Source organism: Tachyglossus aculeatus, chromosome 6 (assembly GCF_015852505.1).
Source record: "Tachyglossus aculeatus isolate mTacAcu1 chromosome 6, mTacAcu1.pri, whole genome shotgun sequence".
Lineage (NCBI taxonomy): Eukaryota > Metazoa > Chordata > Mammalia > Monotremata > Tachyglossidae > Tachyglossus > Tachyglossus aculeatus.
The window spans coordinates 4,559,953-4,583,312 of NC_052071.1; the positions used below are offsets into that span (position 1 = coordinate 4,559,953).

A 23,360-nucleotide genomic window follows, 5' to 3' on the forward strand; every position below is an offset into this window, starting at 1 on the left:
CTTCTGCTCAGGCAATCTGCAGGACGAACAGTTCCGGGCTTGGGAATTTCGCTTTCCTGAGCACTAGTCGGGGAGCGCCTGGGGGGGCCGGGGAGAGGCGGCTAGACCGTAATCCTCGTAATAATAATACGGTTAGGGTATTTGTTAAGCGCTTACTATGTGCCGGGCACTGTCCTAAGCGCTGGGGTGCATCCTTTTAGACTGTGAGCCCACTGTTGGGTAGGGACTGTCTCTGTATGTTGCCAACTTGTACTTACCAAGCGCTTAGTACAGTGCCCTGCACACAGTAAGCGCTCAATATGATTGATGATGATCCAAGCAAATGGGGTTGGACAAAGTCCGATGAGGGAATTGAGGCCCGGAGAACAATAATAATAATAATTATGCTTACACCGTGCCTTCTCCCTCCCATGAGCCTCCAGGCTCTGTGTCGATGCCGCCTTTCTCCCATGAGCCTCTGGGCTAACACCGTGCCCTCTCCTTCCCATGAGCCTCTGGGCCCTGTACCGGTGCCCCCTACTTCCCATGAGCCTCTGGGCTAACGCCATGCCCTCTCTCTCCCATGAGCCTCTGGGCCCTGTACCGGTGCCTCCTACTTCCCATGAGCCTCTGGGCTAACGCCATGCCCTCTCCCTCCCATGAGCCTCCGGGCCCTGTGTGGGTGCCGCCTTTCTCCCATGAGCCTCTGGGCTAACACCGTACCTGGGCCCTGTACCGGTGCCCCCTACTTCCCATGAGCCTCTGGGCTAAAGCCATGACCCCTCCCGCCCATGAGCCTCCGGGCTAACACCGTGCCCTCTCCCTCCCATGAGCCTCTGTGCCCTGTACCGGTGCCCCCTACTTCCCATGAGCCCCTGGGCTAATGCTGTGCCCTCTCCCTCCCATGAGCCTCTGGGCTAACGCCATGCCCTCTCCCTCCCATGAGCCTCCGGGCCCTGTGTGGGTGCCGCCTTTCTCCCATGAGCCTCTGGTCTAACACCGTGCCCTCTCCCTCCCATGAGCCTCTGGGCCCTGTACCGGTGCCCCCTACTTCCCATGAGCCTCTGGGCTAAAGCCATGCCCCCTCCCTCCCATGAGCCTCCGGGCTAACACCGTGCCCTCTCCCTCCCATGAGCCTCTGGGCCCTGTGTGGGTGCCACCTTTCTCCCATGAGCCTCTGGTCTAACACTGTGCCCTCTCCCTCCCATGAGCCTCTGGGCCCTGTACCTGTGTCCCCTACTTCCCATGAGCCTCTGGGCTAATGCCATGACCTGTTCCTCCTATGAGCCTCTGGGCTAAAACTGTGCCCTCTCCCTCCCATGAGCCTCCGGGCCCTGTGTGGGTGCCGCCTTTCTCCCATGAGCCTCTGGTCTAACACCGTGCCCTCTCTCTCCCATGAGCCTCTGGGCCCTGTACCGGTGCCCCCTGCTTCCTGTGAGCCTCTGGGCCTTGTGTTGGTGCCGCCTTTCTCCCATGAGCCTCTGGGCTAACACCAAGTCCTCTACTTCCCATGAGCCTCTGGGCTAACGCCATGCCCTCTCCCTCCCATGAGCCTCTGGGCCAACACCTTGCCCTCTCCCTCCCATGAGCCTCCGGGCCCTGTGTGGGTGCCGCCTTTCTCCCATGAGCCTCTGGGCTAACATTGTGCCCTCTCCCTCCCATGAGCCTCTGGGCCCTGTGCCAGTGCCCCCTACTTCCCATGAGCCTCTGGGCCGACACCATGCCCTCTGTCTCCCATGAGCCTCCGGGTCCTGTGCCAATGCCCCCTACTTCCCATGAGCCTCCGGGCTAGCAGCATGCCCTCTCCCTCCCATGAGCCTCCGGGTCCTGTGCCAAGGCCACCCCTCTCCCATGATCCTCCGGGCTGACATCATGCCCTCTCCTTCCCATGAGCCTCCGGGCTAAGGCCGTGCCCTCTCTCTCCCATGAGCCTCCGGGCTAACGCCATGCCCTCTCCCTCCCATGAGCCTCCGGGTCCCGTGCCAAGGCCGCCTCTCTCCCATGAGCCTCCGGGCTGACATCATGCCCGCTCCCTCCCATGAGCCTCCGGGCCCCGTGCCGGTGCCCCCTACTTCCCATGAGCCCCCGGGCTAACGCCGTGCCCTCTCTCTCTCCGCCCGTCCATCCGTCTCCTACAGAGTACAGCCGCTTCGAATCCAAGATCCACGACCTGCGGGAGCAGATGATGAGCAGCAGCATGAGTTCCGGCTCGGGGTCTCTGCGGACCAGCGAGAAGAGATCCCTGTATGTCCGGTAAGACGCCGTCCCCCTCTGGACCGTGCGCCCGTTGCGTTGCCGCCTTGTCCTCTCCCAAGCGCTCAGTACGGCGCCCTCTGCACACGGGAAGCGCTCAATAAATAGAAATGAATGAACGAGAGATTCCCAGAGAGGAGACTTGCCCTGTTTCCCCAGCTCGCTGAGCCGGCGGCGTTTCACTTCCCGTCTCCGGGCCTCAGTTTCCTCATCTGTCAAATGGAGATGGAGACTGTGAGCTTTCCTCATCTGTCAAATGGGAATGGTGACTGTGAGCCCACCGTGGGACAACCTGATCACCTTGTAACCTCCCCCAGCGCTTAGAACAGTGCTTTGCACATAGTAAGCACTTAATAAATGCCATTATTATTATTATTATTATTATTATTGTATCCCCCCCCAGCACTTAGAACAGTGCTCAGCACATAGTAAGTGCTTAACAAATACCATCATTACAGCGCTTAGAACAGCGATTAGCGCTTAGACAAGTGCTTGGCACATCGTAAGCACTTAACAAAGGCCATCATTACAGCACTTAGGGCGGCGATCAGCGCTTAGAACAGTGCTCAACACATAGTAAGCACTTAATAAATGCCATTATTATTATTGTTATTATTATTGTATCCCCCCCAGCGCTTAGAACAGTGCTTGGCACATCATAAGCGCTTAACAAATACCATCATTACAGCGCTTAGAACAGCGATTAGCATTTAGACAAGTGCTTGGCACATCGTAAGCGCTTAACAAATACCATCCTTACAGTGCTTAAAACAGCGCTCAGCGCTTAGGCCAGTGCTCGGCATGTAGTAAGTACTTAGCAAATGCCATCATTACAGTTCTTAGGATGGCGATTAGCACTTAGAACAGTGCTCGACACATAGTACGCGCTTAGTAAATGCCATTATTATTATTATTATTATTATTGTATTCCCCCCCAGCGCTTAGAACAGTGCTCGGCACATAGTAAGCGCTTAACAAATACCATCATTACAGCGCTTAGAACAGCGATTAGCGCTTAGACAAGTGCTCGGCACATCGTAAGCGCTTAACAAATACCATCATTACAGTGCTTAGACCAGTGCCCAGCACGTGGTAAGCACTTAACAAATGCCATCATTACAGCGCTTAGGATGGCGATTAGCGCTTAGAACAGTGCTCGACACATAGTAAGCGCTTAATAAATGCCATTATTATTATTATTGTATTCCCCCCCAGCGCTTAGAACAATGCTTGGCACATCATAAGCGCTTAACAAATACCATCATTACAGCGCTTAGAACAGCGATTAGCGCTTAGACAAGTGCTCAGCACGTAGTAAGCACTTAACAGATGCCATCATTACAGCGCTTAGGATGGCGATTAGCGCTTAGAACAGTGCCTGACACATAGTAAGCGCTTAACAAATGCCATCGTTACAGCGTTTTGAACAGTCCTTGGCTCTTAGAGCAGCGCTTAGCGCTTAGACCAGTGCCCTGCACATAGTAAGCGCTTAACAAATGCCATCATTACAGCACTTAGAGCAGCGCTCAGCACATAGTGAGCACTTAACAAATGCCATCATTACAGCGCTTAGAACAGTGCTTGGCACATAGTAAGCGCTTAACAAATGCCGTCGTTGCAGTGCTTAGAGCGGTGCTCAGCGCTTAGACCAGTGCTCAGTGAGCAGCAGCGTGGCTCAGTGGAAAGAGCCCGGGCTTTGGAGTCGGAGGTCGTGAGTTCAAATCCCGGCTCCGCCACTTGTCAGCTGTGTGACTTTGGGCAAGTCACTTCACTTCTCTGTGCCTCAGTTACCTCATCTGTAAAATGGGGATTAAGACTGTGAGCCCCACGGGGTACAACCTGTTCACCTTGTAATCTCCCCAGCGCTTAGAACAGTGCTTGGCACATAGTAAGCGCTTAATAAATGCCATTATTATTAGTAATAGTAGTAGTAGTAGTAAGTGCTTAGGCAGCGATCGGCGCTCAGAATAGTGCTCAGCACATAATAAGCGCTTAACAAATGCCATCATTACAGCGCTTAGAACAGTGCTTGGCACCTAGTAGGCGCTTAACAAATACTATTATTATTATTATTATTATTATTATTAACGGGCATCTCCGGACCCGCCCCAGGGTGAGCCCGGTTTGCGGGTCCGTGTTGAGGCCGTTCCCGCCGTGTGTGTGTTGTGTGTTGTGTGTGTGTCCGGGCAGGGCCCTGTTCGACTACGACCGGAGCCGGGACAGCTGCTTGCCCAGCCAGGGCCTCAGTTTCTCCTACGGCGACATCCTGCACGTGGTGAACGCCTCCGACGACGAATGGTGGCAGGCCCGCCTCGTCACCCCCCGGGGCGAAGGGGAGCAGATCGGGGTCATCCCCAGCAAGAAGAGGTGACCGCCCGCCCCGGGCCGGGGAAAGCGGTCATTCATCCGTCCTTTCCATCGTATTTATTGAGCGCTCACTGTGTGCAGAGCACTGGACTGAGCGCTTGGGAAGGGCAAGTCGGCAACATCTATAAGCGGTCCCTACCCGACGACGGGCTCACACGCGGCCTACGGGTGCCGGCCCCAACCTGGGAGTCGGGGGGACCTGGGTTCTAATCCCGGCTCAGCCCCTCATCAGCCCAGTGACCTTGGACGAGTCATTTCCCCTCTCTGGGCCTCGGTTGCCATCCCGGCTCTGCCTCCTCTCTCATCTCTCTCTGTCATCTCTCTTGTGTCTCTCTCTGTCATCTCGCTCATTTCTCTCTCATCTCTCATCTCTCTCGTCTCTCAGTCATCTCTCATCTCTGTCATCTCTCTTTCATCTCTGCTTTCTCTCATCTCATTTATCTCGTCTCCTCTCTCATCTCGTCTCTGCCATCTCTTTCAGCTCTTTCATTTCTCTCATTTCTCTCGTCTCTCATCTCTCATCTCTCTCTTGTCTCTCAGTCATCTCTCATCTCTGTTATCTCTCTTTCATCTCTGCTTTCTCTCATTTATCTCGTCTCCTCTCTCATCTTGTCTCTGCCGTCTCTTTCATCTCTTTCATTTCTCTCATTTCCCTCATCTCTCATCTCTCTCATCTCTTTCATTTCCCTCATCTCTTTCATATCTCTCTCATGTCTCTGTTTCTGTCATCTCTCTCAGCTCTCTCCCTTTCATCTCTCTTCCCTCTCATTTCTCTGTCATATCTCTCATCTCTCTCTCATCTCTCTTCTCTCATATCTCTCATCTCTCTATCATCTCTGTCATCTCTCATCTCTCTCCTCTCTCTCATCTTTCATTTCTCTCTCTCATATCTCTCTCATCTCTCATCTCTTTCCTCTCTCTCTCATCTCTCATCTCTCTCCTCTTTCTCATCTTTCATTTCTCTCTCTCATATCTCTCTCATCTCTCTCCCTTTCATCTCTCTCTTCCCTCTCTCATCCCTCTGTCATCTCTCTCATCTCTCTTGCATCTCTCTAATGTCTTTCATCTCTCTTGTCTCATATCTCTCGGCTCTCATCTCTCATCTTTCTCTTTCATCTCGTCTTTCTCTTCTCATCTCTCATCTCTCTCTTTCATCTCTCTCTGACATCTCTGTCATCTCTCAGCTCTATCCCTTTCATCTCTTCCCTCTCCCATCTCTTTGTCATCTCTCTCGTCTCTCATCTCTCTAATCTCTCTCTTTCATCTCTTTCATCTCTCATCTCTCTGTCATCTCTGTCATCTTTCTCATCTCTCTTTCATCTCTCTTCTCTCATCTCATAACTCTCGTCTCTCTGTCATCTCTTTCTCTCATCTCTTTTCTCTCATCTCTCATCTCTCTGTTCCCTCTCTTGTCTCTCTGTCATGTCTCTCATCTGTTTAATCTTTGTAATCTCTTTTGTCTCATATCTCTCATCTCTCTTTCATATCTCTCCTCTTTCTCTTCCATCTTTTGTCTCTTTCTTGTCTCATATTTCTCTCGTCTCTTTCATCTCTCTCCTCTCTCGTCTCTCATTTCATATGTCTCTTGTCTCTCATCTTTCATTTCTCTCATCTCTCTCATCTCTCTTCCCTCTCTCGTCTCTCATTTCTCTAATCTTTCTCTTTCATCTCTCTCATATCTCTCATCTCTCTCTTCTCTCTCGTCTCTTTCTCATCTCTCATCTCTAGTCTCTCTCTTTCATCTCTCGTCTCATCTCTCTCGACTCTCATATCTTGCCTCTCTTGTCTCTCATCTCTCTCTCGTCTCTGTCATCTCATCTCTGTCTCATCTGTTTCATTTCTCTTGTCTCTCATCTCATCTTATATCTCTTTCATTTCTCTCATCTGTTGCATTTCTCTCGCCTCTCATCTTTCTCGTCTGTCATCCATCTCATCTCTCGTCTCTCTCCCTTTCATCTCTCTCATCTGTTTCATTTTTTTCGCTTCTCATCTCTCTCGTCTCTCATCTCTTCCTCTTTCATCTCTCATCTCTTTCTGTCATCTCTCTCGTCTCATCTCTCGTCTCTCATATCTCGCCCCTCTTTTGTCTCATCTCATCTCTGTCATCTCTCTGTCATCTCTCATCTCTGTCTCATCTCTCTCTGTCATCTCCCTCTTCCTTCTCTTGTCTCTGTCAACTCTCATCTCTTTAATCTCTGTAATCTCTCTTTCATCTTTTTCGTCTCATGTCTCTCGTCTCTCTTTCATATCTCTCGTTTCTTTCTCTTCCATCTTTCAACTCTTTCTCATCTCGTATTTCTCTTGTCTCTTTCATCTCTCTCCTTTCTCGTCTCTCATCTTTCATTTCTCTCATCTCTAATCGCTCTCTTTCATGTCTCATCTCTGTCATCTCTCATATCTCTCATCTCTCTTCTCTTTCATCTCTCCTCTTTCTCGTCTCTCATCTCTCGTCTCTCTTTAATGTCTCTCGTCTCATATCTCTCTCATCTCTCTTCATATCTCGCCTCTCTTGTCTCTCATCCCATCTCTCTCTCTGTCATCTCTCATCTCTGTCTCAGTTCTCTCATCTGTTTCATTTCTCTTGTCTCTCATCTCCTCTTTCTCATCTCTCTTTCATCTCTCTCATTTGTTTCATTTCTCTTGCCTCTCATCTCCTCTTTCTCATCTCTCTTTCATCTCTCTCATTTGTTTCATTTCTCTTGCCTCTCATCTCTCGTCTCTGTCATCCATCTTCTCTCTCGTCTCTCTCCCTTTCATCTCCCTCATCTGTTTCATTTCTCTCGCATCTCATCTCTCGTCTCCCATCTCTCCCATCTCTCATATCTCTCGTCTCTCATCTCTCTCCTCTCTCGTCTCTCTCTTTCATCTCTCTCATCTCATCTCTCTCGTCTCTCATATCTCGCCTATCTTGTCTCTCATCTCATCTCTCGTCTCTGTCATCTTTCTCATCTCTGTCTCATCTCTCTCTGTTTCATTTCTCTCATCTCTCATCTCGTCTCTCTCTTGTATCTCTTTCATGTCTCTTATCTGTTTCATTTCTCTCGCCTCATCTCTCTCGTCTCTGTCATCCATCCTCTCTCTCATCTCTCCGTCATCTCTCATCTCTCTCTCGTCTCTTTCATCTCTCTCGTCTCTCACTCTTTCTCTCTCGCACACACACAACCACACAACTCCCAGCCCCCCACACATACACACAGCTCACGCGTACACACCCCTCACCCACCCCTCACAAGAGCAACTCCCAGGACCCCGCCTCACTCACACACACACACACACACATACACACACACACACCCCTCACACAACTCCCAGCGCCCCCCCAACCCCCCACCTCCCCACAGTCCTCACGCGTACACACACCTCCCACACGCCTCCCACACACGTCACACACCCCTCACTCAAAATCACAATTCCCAGGACCCCTCCACACACGCGCACGCACGCCTCACACAACTCCCAGCCACCCCCCTACACACACACACACACACACAAATACACACGCCTCACACACACAGCTTCCCAGGATCTCCCCTCCCCAACACACACACACACACACACACAAAAAAAAAAAAAAAAGTACACACGCCTCACACACACAGCTTGCCAGGATCTCCCCTCCCCAACACACACACACACACACACACACACACACACACACACACACACGAATACACACGCCTCACACACACAGCTTCCCAGGATCTCCCCTCCTCAACACACACACACACACGCGCACACCCCTCACACAACTCCCAGCCACCCCCTCCTCACATGCACACAAATACACACCTCACACACCTTCCCAGCATCCCCCCGCCAACACACACACACACAAACACACACACTCGCCTCACACAACCCCCAGCCACCCCCTACACACACGCACACAAATACACACGCCTCCCACAACTCCCAGCCCCCCCCCCCCCACTAATACACACACCTTCTCAGGATCCCCGCCCCCCCAACACACAGACACACACACACACGCCTCACACAACTCCCAGCCACACACCCCCACCCCCACGCACACAAATACACACACCACACACCAACATCTTCTCAGGTCCCCCCCCACACACATACACACTCACACACAACTCCCAGCCACCCCCCCCCACACACACAAACACACAAACACACACGCCTCACACACACACCTTCCCAGGATCCCCCACCGCCCCCCGACACAGACACCCACACAACTCCCAGGCCCGGGCTGTACCCGCTGATGCCGCCCGGCCCTGATGGGCGGCAGGGGGGAAAATGCCATCGTTATTATTACTATTATTATTATTATTATTATTATTACTATAAGAGGAGGGAAGCGGATGAGACTCAATTCGCCATCCATCGGCGAAGACGGGCAGAGGGGCTCCGGGGGCGGGCACGAGGGCGGGCAGCCCCTTCCGACAAAAACCCGTTATGCCAACGCGGTGGAAGCGGCCGCAGTCCGGCCGTAGAAGGCGGCCCGGTGGTTAGCGATGGGTGGTCCCGGGCCTCTCCCCCTCGGGCACCTTGGGGCGGACTCGGTTTCTCGGGGTGGCAGAGGGGGGTGCCCGCCAGCGTCAGCCCCCCGCCCCTCCCCGTCCCCTCCGGCGCAGGGTGGAGAAGAAGGAGCGGGCGCGATTGAAAACCGTCAAATTCCACGCCAGGACCGGCATGATCGAGGCCAACCGGGTGAGTGACCGGGCGGCGGGCACGGCGCGGGGGAGGGGGGAGCGCTCAGTAAATAGGCTCGGGGGCGGGCCGGTGCCCTCCGTGTTCGGGGCGCTGGGCCGAGCGACAGCAGCGGGCACGGACGATGACGGCGTTTCTGTTCGGCGCGCACTCTGCGCGGAGCACTGTACCGGGCGAGCGGCGTGGCTCAGCGGAAAGAGCCCGGGCTTGGGAGTCTAGAGGGCCTGGGTTCTAATCCCGGCTCCGCCGCTCGTCAGCGGGGTGGCTTTGGGCCAGTCGCTTCACTTCTCTGGGCCTCAGTGACCTCATCTGGAAAATGGGGATGGAGACCGTGAGCCCCCACGTGGGACAACCCGATCACCTTGTAGCCCCCCCAGCGCTTAGAACAGTGCTTGGCACGTAGTAAGCGCTTAACATATACCATTATTATCATTATTATTATTATTATTATTATTATTATTACCACAGTGCTTAGAGCAGTGCTTGGCACATAGTAAGCGCTTCACAAATACCATTATTATTATTATTACCCCAGCACTTAGAACAGTGCTTGGCACATAGTAAGTGCTTAACAAAAGCCATCATTATTATTAGTAGTATTATTACCCCAGCGCTTAGAACTGTGCTTGGCACATAGGAAGCACTTAACAAATGCTATTATTATTATTATTAGTAGTAGTAGTAGTAGTAGTAGTAGTACCCCAGTACTTAGAATAGTGCTTGGCACATAGTAAGTGCTTAACAAAAACCATTATTATTATTACTACTACCCCAGTGCCTAGAACAGTGCTTAGCACATAGTAAGCGCTTAACAAATGCCATTATCATTATTATTATTATTACCCCAGCACTTAGAACAGTGCTTGGCCCATAGTAAGCGCTTAACAAATGCCATTATTATTATTATTATTATTATTATTATTATCATTATTATTACCCCAGCACTTAGAACAGTGCTTGGCACATAGTAAGCGCTTAACAAATGCCATTATTATTATTATTATTACCCCAGCACTTAGAACAGTGCTTGGCACATAGTAAGCGCTTAACAAATACCATCATCGTTATTATTATTATTATTACCCCAGTGCTTAAAACAGTGCTTGGCACATAGTAAGTGCTTAACAAATACCATCATCATTACTATTGTTATTATTGTTATTATCCCAGCACTTAGAGCAGTGCTTCGCACATAGTAAGTGCTTAACAAATACCATCATTATTATTATTATTATTACCCCAGCGCTTAAAACAGTGCTTGGCACATAGTAAGCACTTAACAAATACCAGTATTATTATTACTATTATTATTATTATTATCCCAGCACTTAGAACAGTGCTTGGCACATAGTAAGTGCTTAACAAATACCATCATTATTATTATTGTTTTATTATTACCACCCCAGTGTTTAGAACAGTGCTTGGCACATAGTAAGCACTTAACAAATACCATCATTATTATTATTATTACCCCAGTGCTTAAAACAGTGCTTGGCACCTAGTAAGCGCTTAACAAATACCATTATGATTATGGTTATTATCCCAGCACTTAGATCAGTGCTTGGCACATAGTAATCACTTAACAAATGCCATCATTATTATTATTATTACTACCCCAGTGTTTAGACCAGTGCTTGGCACATAGTAAGCGCTTAACAAATACCAACATTATCATTATTATTGATACTAAGCGGTAGCGGGGATACAAGGGCATCGGGGAGCTCACAGCCCCGGGCCCCCGCGGGGGAGGACGCTTAGAAGACAGGGTCCCCGCCCTCGGGGAGCGTCCAGTCTACTGCATGGAGAGCACTGTTTGAGCGCTCTGGGGAGTCCAGTACAGTTAGTACCATCCCTGCCCTTGAGATTCCAGTTTGGTAGGGGGAGACGGACCACCCCACCGCCGCGCTGATTCCTTTCTCCACGCCTTCCCCCTCCCCGGAAAAACGGAGGCTCCTTGTGGGCGCGGACTATGTCTGCTGTCCCAGTCGCTTAGTACAGTGCTCTGCACACTGTCAACGCTCAATAAATACCACCGCTGGATTGAGTGCGGGCGGAGGACGCATCTACCGACTGTCGTCCTCTCCCCGGCGCTTAGTACAGTGCTTTGCTCAAGGTAAGCACTCAATAAATACCACCGATGGATTGACTGCGGGCAGGGGACGCGTCTACTGACTCTCTTGTCCTCTCCCCAGTGCTTAGTACAGTGTTTTGCTCGGGTTAAGTGCTCAATAAATACCACCGATGGATTGACTGCGGGCTGGGGACATGTCTACCGACTGTCGTCCTCTCCCCAGCGCTTAGTATAGTGCTTTGCTCAAGGTAAGCGCTCAATAAATACCACCAATGGATTGATTGCGGGCAGGGGACGCGTCTACTGACGCTGTTGTCCTCTCCCCAGCGCTTAGTACAGTGCTTTGCTCAGGGTAAGCGCTCAATAAATACCACCGATGGATTGACTGCGGGCAGGGGACGCGTCTACTGACTCTGTCGTCCTCTCCCCAGCGCTTAGTACAGTGCTTTGCTCAGGGTAAGCGCTCAGTAAGTGCCACCGATGGATTGATTGCGGGCAGGGGACGTGTCTACCGACTCTGTCGTCCTCTCCCTAGCGCTTAGTACAGTGCTTTGCTCAGGGTAAGCGCTCAATAAATATGACCGATGGATTGATTGCGGGCAGGAGACGCGTCTACCGACTCTGTCGTCCTCTCCCCAGCGCTTAGTACAGTGCTTTGCTCAAGGTAAGCACTCAATAAATACCACTGATGGATTGACTGCGGGCAGGGGACGTGTCTACCGACTGTCGTCCTCTCCCCAGCACTTAGTACAGTGCTTTGCTCAGGGTAAGCGCTCAATAAATACCACCGATGGATTGGCTGCGGGCAGGGGACGCGTCTACCGACTCTGTCGTCCTCTCCCCAGCGCTTAGTACAGTGCTTTGCTCAAGGTAAGCGCTCAATAAATACCACCGATGGATTGATTGCGGGCAGGGGACGCGTCTACCGACTCTGTCATCCTCTCCCCGGCGCTTAGTACAGTGCTTTGCTCAGGGTAAGCGCTCAATAAATACCACCGATGGATTGGCTGCGGGCAGGATAAGCGTCTACTGACTCTGTCGTCCTCTCCCCAGCGCTTAGTACAGTGCTTTGCTCAGGGTAAGCGCTCAGTAAGTGCCACCGATGGATTGATTGTGGGCAGGGGACGCGTCTACCGACTCTGTCGTCCTCTCCCCAGCGCTTAGTACAGTGCTTTGCTCAGGGTGAGTGCTCAATAAATACCACCGATGGATTGATTGCGGGTAGGAGACGCGTCTACCGACTCTGTTGTCCTCTCCCCAGCGCTTAGTACAGTGCTTTGCTCAGGGTAAGCGCTCAATAAATACGACCGATGGATTGATTGCGGGCAGGGGACGCGTCTTCCGACTCTGTCGTCCTCTCCCCAGCGCTTAGTACAGTGCTTTGCTCAGGGTAAGCGCTCAATAAATACGACCGATGGATTGATTGCGGGCAGGGGACGCGTCTACCGACTGTGTCGTCCTCTCCCCAGCACTTAGTACAGTGTTTTGCTCGGGTTAAGCGCTCAATAAATACCACCGATGGATTGACTGCGGGCCGGGGACTTGTCTACCGACTGTCGTCCTCTCCCCAGCGCTTAGTACAGTGCTTTGCTCAGGGTAAGTGCTCAATAAATACCACCAATGGATTGATTGCGGGCAGGAGACGCGTCTACCGACTCTGTTGTCCTCTCCCCAGCGCTTAGTACAGTGCTTTGCTCAGGGTAAGCGCTCAGTAAATACCACCGATGGATTGATTGCGGGCAGGAGACGCGTCTACCGACTCTGTCGTCCTCTCCCCAGCGCTTAGTACAGTGCTTTGCTCAGGGTAAGCGCTCAGTAAATACCACCTATGGATTGATTGCGGGCAGGAGACGCATCTACCGACTCTGTCGTCCTCTCCCCAGAGCTTAGTACAGTGCATTGCTCAGGGTAAGCGCTCAATAAATGCCACCGATGGATTGATTGTGGGCAGGGGACGCGTCTACTGACTCTGTCGTCCTCTCCCCAGCGCTTAGTACAGTGCTTTGCTCAGGGTAAGCGCTCAATAAATACCACCGATGGATTGGCTGCGGGCAGGATACGCGTCTGCCGACTCTGTCGTCCTCTCCCCAGTGCTTAGTACAGTGCTTTGCTCAGGGTAAGCGCTCAATAGATACCACCGATGGATTGACTGCGGGCAGGGGACATGTCTACCGACTCTGTAGTCCTCTCCCCAGCGCTTAGTACAGTGCTTTGCTCAGGGTAAGCGCTCAATAAATATGACCGATGGGCTGACTGCGGGCAGGGGACGCGTCTACTGACGCTGTCGTCCTCTCCCCAGCGCTTAGTACAGTGCTTTGCTCAGGGTAAGCGCTCAATAAATACCACCGATAGATTGAGTGCGGGCGGAGGACACATCTAGCGACTCTGTTCTGTCGTCCTCTCCCCAGCGCTTAGTACAGTGCTCTGCTCAGGGTCAGCGCTCGATAGACAGCGTTGATCGATTAATGGCGGGCAGGGAACGTTGTCTACCAACCCTGTTGTCTCATCCTCTCCGGAGCGCCTAGCACACAGTCGGCGCTCAATAAGTACCACCGATGGATAGATTGTGGGCAGGGAAAATCTGTTGGATTAGCCTCTCCGAAGCGCTTAGCACAGCGCCCGGCCCTCGGTAAGTACTCCATAAACGCCCTCGAGTGATTGGCTGCGGGCAGGGAAGGTGTCTACTGACTCGGTTTTATCGCCCTCTCCGAAGCGCTCAGTACAGCGCTCCGCGCTCAGTAAGCGCTCAGTACATACCGCAGACGACGGCGCCGACGGGGTCCCGGCAGGTGACGCGTTCAGTCACTCGGCCGTATTTATTGAGCACTCACTGCGCGCAGGGCACGAGAGGCAGCGCGGCGGCCCAGCGGTCCTGGGTTCTAATCCCGCCCCTTGTCTGCCGGGTGACCTTGGGCGGGTCACTTCCCTTCCCTGGGCCTCGGTTCCCTCCCCTGGAAAATGGGGCCGAGCCGGTGAGCCCCACGGGGACCGCGTCCGTCTTGATCTGCTCGCATCCACCCCGGCGCTTAGTACAGGGCCCGGCACGTAGTATGCGCTTCACAAAGATCAGCAGCAGCATTCATTCATTCAGTCGTATTTATTGAGCGCTTACTGTGTGCGGAGCACTGTACTAAGCGCTTGGGAAGTACAAATTGGCAACATAGAGAGACAGTCCCTATTCATTCATTCAATCGCATTTATTGAGCGCTTACTGTGTGCAGAGCACTGTACTAAGCGCTTCAGAGAGGACAGTGGGATAATAAAGTGACACATTCCCTGCCCACATTCCCTGCTGGAAGTCTAGAGGGAGAGACGGACTTTGGTGGGAATAAATTAAATGTCCCAATGGATGCGGGTGGGAATGCGTCTACCAATGCTGTTATATGGCGTCCTCTCCCAAGCGCTTAGTACAGTGCTCTACACAAAGTAAGCGCTCAATAAATACCACTGTTGGATTGTGGGCAGAGGTCGCGTCTGCCAACGCTGTTGGCTGTTCTCCCAAGCGCTTAGTGCAGTGCCCTGCGCCCAGTCGGCGCTCAGTAAATACCCCCGATGGCTCGCCTGTGGGCCGAGAACGCACCTGTCGACTCGGTTGTCTTGCCCTCTCCCCCGCGCTCAATAATAATAACGATGATGGTATTTGTTAGGCGCTTACTATGTGCCGACTTGTACTTCCCAAGCGCTTAGTACAGTGCTCTGCACACAGTAAGCGCTCAATAAATACGATTGATGGATCGATTGATTGCCAAGCGCTGGGGCGGACCCGAGCAGATCAGGTTGGACGCGGTCCAGTGCCCCGCACGCAGTGAGCGTCCAATACATACCAAGGATGACCGCGACGTCGGAGTCGCCTGGGGCGAGCCCCGGAGGGAGGGGCGTGCGTCTGAATGAGTCTCTGGTCGGCCCGTCCCCCCGTCTGTGACCCTCACCCATTTTCCGTGCCCGCCCCCCCCCCCCCCCCACTTGGCATCACCGCCTCCATTTAGAGTGTGCCCGTCCCCCGGATGTCCCATTTCCTCCATCCCACCCCCACTTGGCATCACCGCCTCCATTTTTGAATCTGCCTGCCCTCCTAGTGTCCTGTTGCTTCCATTCCCCCCAAATTGGCATCACCGCCTCTATTTTGAATGTGCCCGCCCCCCGAGTGTCCCATTTCCTTCATCCCCCCCCCAAATTGGCATCCCTGCCTCCATTTTGAATGTGCCCGCCCCCCGAGTGTCCCATTTCCTTCATCCCCCCCCCCCAAATTGGCATCCTCGCCTCCATTTTGAATGTGCCTGCCCCCCGAGTGTCCCATTTCCTCCATCCCCCCCCACAATTGGCATCCCTGCCTCCATTTTGAATGTGCCCACCCCCCTTATGTCCCATTTCCTCCATCACCCCCCACAATTGGCATCCCCACCTCCATTTTGAATGTGCCCGCCCCGCGAATGTCCCATTTCCTCCATCGCCCCCCACAGCTGGCATCCCCGCCTCCATTTTGAATGTGCCCGCCCCCCTTATGTCCCATTTCCTCCATCGCCCCCGGCTTGGCATCACCGCCTCTGTTTTGAATGTGCCTGCCCTCCTTATGTCCCATTTCCTCCATCACCCCCAATTGGCACCCCCCCTCAATTGGCATCCCTGTCTCCATTTTGAATGTGCCTGCCCCCTGAGTGTCCCATTTCCTCCATCCCCCCCGCAGTTGGCATCCCCGCCTCCGTTTTGAATGTGCCCGCCCTCCGTACATCCCATTTCCTTCATCGCCCCCCACTTGGCATCACCGCCTCCATTTTGAATGTGCCTATCCCCTGGATGTCCCAATTCCTCCATCGCCCCCCAACTTGGCATCCCCGCCTCCATTGTGAATGTGCCCGTCCCCCGTATGTCCCATTTCCTCCATCGCCCCCCACTTGGCATCACCGCCTCCATTTTGAACCCACCCACCCCCCCCCGGGCGTCCCATTTCGTCCATCGCCCCCCACGTGGCATCGCCGCCTCCATTCTGAACCGCCGCGCCACCCCCTCGCATGCTTTAAAGTCCGTGTGTTCTGTTTTCTCTGTCCTCCCGACCCTCCCGCTCCATCTCCACGCCCTGTCACAGTCGATCAAAACGAAGCGTAAAAAGAGCTTCCGCCTGTCCCGGAAGTTCCCATTTTACAAGAGCAAAGAGAACGTGGCCCACGAGAGCGGTGGACCGGAACGTAAGTAGCCGTGGGCTAGCGTCAGGACGCCGTCATCCTCCACGCCTCCATCCTCTCTCACCCCTCCTCCTCCTCCTCCTCCGCCCCCCGCGCCGGGCGGGGGCCGTGTCTGTGTGCGTGGGTGTGCGTGGGTGTGCGAGCCGGGGCCGGACCCCTGGCAGGGCCGGAATTGGCTCTCGGATCGGGCTGGGGGCATCTGGTGGTGCCCCCTGGGCAGGGTAGAAATGGGCCGGAGGGGGCACAGCTGGGGAGAGATGGGCTGGAGGGGGCACAGCTGGCGAGAGTTGAGTTGGAGGGGGCACAACTGGGGAGAGGTGAGTTGGAGGGGGCACAGTTGGGGAGAGATCAGCAGGAGGGGGCACAGCTGGCGAGAGATGAGTTGGAGGGGGCACAGCTGGGGAGAGATGAGCCGGAGGGGGCACAGCTGGGGAGAGATGAGTTGGAGGGGGCACAACTGGGGAGAGGTGAGTTGGAGGGGGCACAGCTGGGGAGAGATGAGTCGGAGAGGGCAGAGCTGGGGAGAGATGAGTTGGATGGGAAACAGCTGGGGAGAGATGAGTCTGAAGGGGCACAGCTGGGGAGAGATGGGCCGGAGTGGGCAGAGCTGAGGAGAGATGAGCCGGAGGGGGGCACAGCTGGGGAGAGACGGGCTGGAGGGGGCACAGCATGGTAGAGATGAGTTGGAGGAGGCACAGCTGGGTCGAGATGGGCTGGAGGGGGCACAGCATGGTAGAGATGAGTTGGAGGAGGCAGGGCGTGGTAGAGATGAGCCAGAGGGGGCACAGCTGGGGAGAGATGAGTTGGAGGGGGGCACAGCTGGGGAGAGATGGGCTGGAGAGGGCAGAGATGGGGAGGACTGGGCTGGAGAAGGCAGAGCTTGGTAAGGCACAGCGGGGGAGAGCAAGGCTGGAGAGGGCACAGCCGGGGAGAGCTGGGCTAGGGAGGGCACAGCTGGGGAGAGCTGGGCTAGGGAGGGCAGAACTGGGTAGAGATGGTGGAGAGGGCACAGCTGGGGAGACAAGGCTGGAGAGGGCACAGCCGGGGAGAGCTGGGCTGGGGAGGGCAGAACTGGGTAGAGAGGCTGGAGAGGGCAGAGATGGGGAGGACTGGGCTGGGGAGGGCACAGCTGGGTAAGGCAGACCTGGGGAGGGCAGAGCTGGTAGGGCTGGGCTGGGTAGAGCAAGGCTGGAGATGGCACAGCTGGGGAGAGCTGGGCTGGAGAGGGCAGAGATGGAGAGGACTGGGCTGGAGAGGGCACAGCTGGGGAGAGCTGGGCTGGAGAGGGCAGAGATGGAGAGGACTGGGCTGGAGAGGGCACAGCTGGGGAGGGCAGACCTGGGAAGGGCACAGCTGGGTAGAGCTGGATTGGAGAGGGCAGAGATGGGAAGGACTGGGCTGGGGAGGGCAGAGCTTGGTAAGGCACAGCGGGGGAGAGCAAGGCTGGAGAGGGCAGAACTGGGTAGAGAGGCTGGAGAGGGCACAGCTGGGGAGAGCTGGGCTGGAGAGGGCAGGGCTGGGGAGGGCAGAACTGGGTAGAGAGGCTGGAGAGGGCAGAGATGGGGAGGACTGGGCTGGGTAGAGCAAGGCTGGAGAGGGCACAGCTGGGTAAGGCAGACCTGGGGAGGGCAGAGCTGGGCTGCAGAGGGCAGAGCTGGGGGGGGGGCTGGGCTGGGGAGAGCAAGACTGGAGATGGCACAGCTGGGGAGAGCTGGGCTGGAGAGGGCACAGCTGGGTAGAGCTGGATTGGAGAGGGCAGAGATGGGGAGGACTGGGCTGGGGAGGGCAGAGCTTGGTAAGGCAGAGCTGGGGAGGGCACAGCTGGGGAGAGCAAGGCTAGAGAGGGCACAGCTGGGAGGACTGGACTGGAGAGGGCACAGCTGGGCCGGGGATGGGGCATGCCCGAGGAGCCCGGTGGCGTCTCTCTGCTGCTCTGCCCCTGCCTGGAGCTGAACTGGGTATGCCCGGGCAGGGGAGGGCAGAGAGCTGGGGAGGACTGGGCCGGTAGAGCTAGGCTGGAGAGGGCACGGCTGGGTAGAGCCGGGCTGGGGGTGGGCTCTCCGTGCCGCCCTGCCACTGCCTGGACCCTGGGCGGGAGACCCCCCTCTCAGACGGGCACGGAGACGCGGGCAGAGACCCCTCTCCGAGGAGCGATTTCGGGCGGGGACGGGGATGAAGACCCCTGCCCGGACGGGGCGGCGCGGGGCGGGGGGCCGGGCAGCCTTTCCCTGTCTCTCCCTGTCTCTCTCTGCCTGTCTCTCTGCCCGTCTCCCACTCCGCCCCGTGCCCGGTCTCGCCCCCCGGGAGAACCCCCGGCTCCGGGCACGGCCCCCCGGATCTTCCTCCGGCCACTTGTCCGCCGTGTGACCTTGGGCCGGTCACTTCCCTTCTCGGGGGCCTCAGTTCCCTTGCCTGTGAAATGGGGATGGGGACTGGGAGAAACCGCGGGGCTCAGCGGAAAGAGCCCGGGCTTCGGAGTCAGGGGTCGTGGGTTCTAATCCCGGCTTCACCACTTAGCTGTGTGACTTTGGGCAAGCCACTTCACTTCCCTGGGCCTCAGTTCCCTCATCTGTCAAATGGGGATGAAGACTGGGAGCCCCACAGGGGTCAACCTGATGACCTCGGTGTCTACCCCCATGCTTAGAACAGTGCTTGGCACATAGTAAGCGCTTAACAAATGCCATTATTATTATTATCGCCTACCCCAGCGCTTTGAACAGTGCTTGGCACATAGTAAGCACCTAACAAATACCATTATTATTATCATCATCAACCCCAGTGCTTAGAACAGTGTTTGGCACACAGTAAGCACTTAACAAATACCATTATTATTATTATTATTATTATTATTATTATCATCACCTACCCCAGCGCTTTGAACAGTGCCTGGCACATAGTAAGCGCCTAACAAATACCATTATTATTATCATCATCAACCCCAGTGCTTAGAAAAGTGCTTGTCACACAGTAAGCGCTTAACAAATACCATTATTATTATTATCATCATCAATCCCAGTGCTTAGAACAGTGCTTGGCACACAGTAAGCACCTAACAGATACCATTATTATTATTATTATTATCATGAACCCTAGTGCTTAGAACAGTGCTTGGCATGCAGTAAGAGCTTAACAGATACTGATATTATTATTATCATCAACCCCAGTGCTTAGAACAGTGTTTGGCACACAGTAAGCGCTTAACAGATGCCATTATTATTATTATTATTATCATCATCATCAACCCCAGTGCTTAGAACAGTGCTTGGCGCACAGTAAGCGCTTAACAGATACCATTATTATTATTATTATCATCAGCCCCAGCGCTTAGAACAGTGCCTGGCACATAGTAAGTGCTTAACCAATGCCATTATTATTATTATTATCGCTTACCCCAGCGCTTTGAACAGTGCCTGGCGCATAGTAAGCACCTAATACCATTATTATTATCATCATCATCAACCCCAGCGCTTAGAACAGTGCTTGGCGCAAAGTAAGCGCTTAACAGATATCATTATTATTATTATTATCATCTACCCCAGCGCTTAGAAGAGTGCCTGGCACACAATAAGCGCTTAACAAATACCATTATTATTATCATCATCATCAACCCCAGCCCTTAGAACAGTGTTTGGTGCACAGTAAGCGCTTAACAGATACCATTATTATTATTATCATCAACCCCAGTGCTTAGAACAGTGGCAAACAGTAAGCGCTTAACAGATACCATTTTTTATTATTATTATCATCAACCCCAGCGCTTAGAACAGTGCTTGGAGCACAGTAAGCGCTTAACAGATATCATTATTATTATTATTATCATCATCTACCCCAGCGCTTAGAATAGTGCCTGGCACATAGTAATCACCTAACAAATACCATTATTATTATCATCATCAACTCCAGTGCTTAGAACAGTGCTTGGCACACAGTAAGCGCTTAACAGATACCATTATTATTCTTATTAACATCTCCCCCAGCGCTTAGAAGAGTGCCTGGCACATATTAAGCGCTTAAAAAAATGCCATTATTATTATTACGGTTCTCTCTGCCTCAGTTCCCCCATCTGTCAAATGGAGATGAAGACTGTGAGCCCCACGGGGGACAGGGCCCGGGTCCAACCTGATTAGCTTGGATCTACCCCAGCGCTTAGAACAGTGGCCGGCACATAGTAAGCGCTTACAAAATGCCCTTGTTATTCTCTGGGCCTCAGTTCCCTCATCTGTCAAATGGGGATGAAGACTGTGAGCCCCACGGGGGACAACCTGATCGCCTTGTATCTCCCCCTTTCATACGTTCAATCGTATTTATTGAGCGCCTACTGTGTGCAGAGCACTGTACCAAGCGCTTGGGAAGGACAAGTCGGCAACATATAGAGACGGTCCCTACCCGACAACGGGCTCACAGCCCCAGCGCTTAGAACAGCGCTTGGCACATAGTAAGGGCTTCACAAATACCACAATTCATTAGCAAATGCCGTAATTGTTATTTTAATGCTATTTCTACAATAATATATAGGGTGAAATTAAATGTAATAATAACTGTGGTGGTTGTGAAGCGCTTACTGTGTGCCGGCCACTGTACTGAGCGCTGGGGTGGATCCAGACAATCACGATTATATTATCACGACGGTTTCTCGGACTCCCTCCGAGGGGAAACCGAGGCAGCCCCGAGGCGCCTCGTGCTCCGGCCCGCCGGGGGGGCGTCTCCCCCAAGGACCTGGGCCCCGGTGGCCCTGGGGGACGGGTCGCGGACCAGGTCCGGACGACCGCCGGCTCGTCGCGGGCCGGGAACGCGTCTCCCTGTCGCCGTACCTTCCTCTCCCGAGCGCTCAGTACAGTGCCCTGCACGCAGGAAGCGCTCCGTCGATACGATTGAATGAACGGACGAACTCTCTTCCCCCCCGTCCACCCGGGGGTCCCAACCCTCTGCGGTGCGCTCTGTCTTCCTGGCTCTAATTCCCCCTCCTCGTCTCTCCCCGTCTCTCCCCATCTCTCCCCGTCTCTCTCCGTCTCTGTCCTTGCGCTTGATCCGATCAGGACTTCCCTGGTTTAAGTGACGATTATTATGGAGCAAAGAACCTGAGTAAGTGAAAGACGCCCCCCTTCCCACTTCCTCCCCCCACCCCGAACCCCAACTTCTGTCGGACCGGGCCGCGTCGGGGGAAGGAGGACGGTCCCGGCCGTCGGGTGACCTTGGGCCGGTCACTTCCCTTCTCTGTGCCTCGGTTCCCTCATCCGTCAAATGGGGGTGATGACCGGGACAACCTGATCACCTCGTATTAACGGTGCCTGGCACCTAGTGAGCGCTTAACGAACGCCGTTATTATTGTTTTAAGTCAGGGGCCGGGGTGACCGGGATCCTGGGGCCGAGGGGGGTCCGCCGGACCCGGTCCGGGGAGAGGGCGCCCACCACAAGCACAGCATGCCCGAGAAGCGGGCGGCGTCCGTCCCATCTGTGTGTCTCCGCGGTGGCTGCCCATCCTCTGTCGGGTGGCGGGCGCGCAGATCCTAGAACCCGGCGCCCACAGCCACTCGTGGCCTGCTCGGGGGGCGTCCCCCGGGGGTGGGGGTGGTCCCCGTCTGGGCGGGCGGGCCCCTGGGTGCCCGGCGTCCCGTGGGCCGCTCTGAACCGGAGTCTCTTTCTCCTTGGCTTGCAGAGGGCGTGACGTCCAACACCAGCGACAGCGAGAGCAGCTCCAGTGAGTGTCCGCCCGCCCCCGGCCCCCCGTCCGAGCCCCTACTGTCTGGACGTCCGTCCGTCTGTCTGTCGGCCCCCTCCCCTCCACCCCCGGGCGCCGCGGACCGGCCCGGGGATGCTGTGGCTGTGGTGCGGCCCGGGGGATTCTGGGGCCGTCGTTCGGCCCGGGGGGATGCTGGGGCAGTGGTCCGGCACGGGGATGGTGGGGATGTGGTCCGGCCCGGGGGATTCTGGGGGTGTGGTCAGCTGACCCGGGGGGATTCTGGGGCCGTGGTCCGGCCCTGGGGATGCCGGGGCCGTGGTCTGCCCCGGGGGATTCGGGGGCCGTAGTCTGACCCCAGGGATGCTGGGGCTGTGGTCAAGCCCAAGGGATTCTGGGACCGTGGTCCGGCCCAGGGGATGCTGGGACTGTGGTCCGGCCCTGGGGATGCTGGGACTGTGGTCCGGCCCTGGGGATGCTGGGGCCGTGGTCTGCCCCGGGGGATTCGGGGGCCGTGGTCATCTGACCCAGGGGATACTGGAGCAGTGGTCCGGCCTAGGGGACACTGGGGCCACGGTCTGACCCAAGGGATTTGGGGGCCGTGGTCATCCGACCCAGGGGATTCTGGGGCCGTGGTCCGGCCCGGGGGATTCTGGGGCCGGGGTCAGACTCAGGGTGATGGGGCCGGGGGCCAATCCAGGGGATTCTGGGACCACAATCCGATCCCGGGAATGCTGGGGCCATGGTCCGACCCAGTGGATTGTGGGCCCGTTGTCAATCCCAAGGGATTCTGGGATTGTGGTCCGGCCCAGGGGATAACGGGACCGTGGTCCGGCCCGGGGGGATAACGGGGCCGTGGTCCGGCCCGGGGGGATGCTGGAGCCGTGGTCCGGCCCGGGGAACCGGCCAGTCCCTTGGATGGACCGGTCCCTCTTGGGGGCCAGACCAGCCAACACGGACCCCCCCCCACCCCGGGGACCCCCTGCTCTCTTGGGGGAGGAGGGGGCTCCAGTCCAGCCTCCGGCCAGAGGGCCGGGCCGGCCTCACCCTCCCCTCACCCGTCCTGGACACCGGCCACCAGCTTGGTCCCGTGCTGGCCTTGCGGGTGGGGCGAAGAGGAATGTGGGGGTCTCTTCATGGCGGGGGGGGGGGG

The 23,360-nt window shown here is 55.0% G+C and overlaps 1 protein-coding gene across 2 annotated transcripts in view; it reads left to right on the forward strand.

Moving 5' to 3' along the window:
- The window catches only part of DLG3 (discs large MAGUK scaffold protein 3), a 95,978-nt gene that overhangs the window by 59,210 nt on the left and 13,408 nt on the right, over positions 1-23,360 (forward strand). Inside the window, exons 11-15 of one of the 2 annotated variants that reach the window (XM_038748132.1) lie at positions 2,118-2,232; positions 4,423-4,599; positions 9,204-9,279; positions 16,434-16,533; positions 22,187-22,228. In XM_038748132.1, the coding sequence (XP_038604060.1) occupies positions 2,118-2,232; positions 4,423-4,599; positions 9,204-9,279; positions 16,434-16,533; positions 22,187-22,228 (510 nt within the window). Of the gene's footprint in view, positions 1-2,117; positions 2,233-4,422; positions 4,600-9,203; positions 9,280-16,433; positions 16,534-21,566; positions 21,613-22,186; positions 22,229-23,360 lie in introns of both variants that reach the window. The other variant, XM_038748133.1, reaches the window with a different exon arrangement.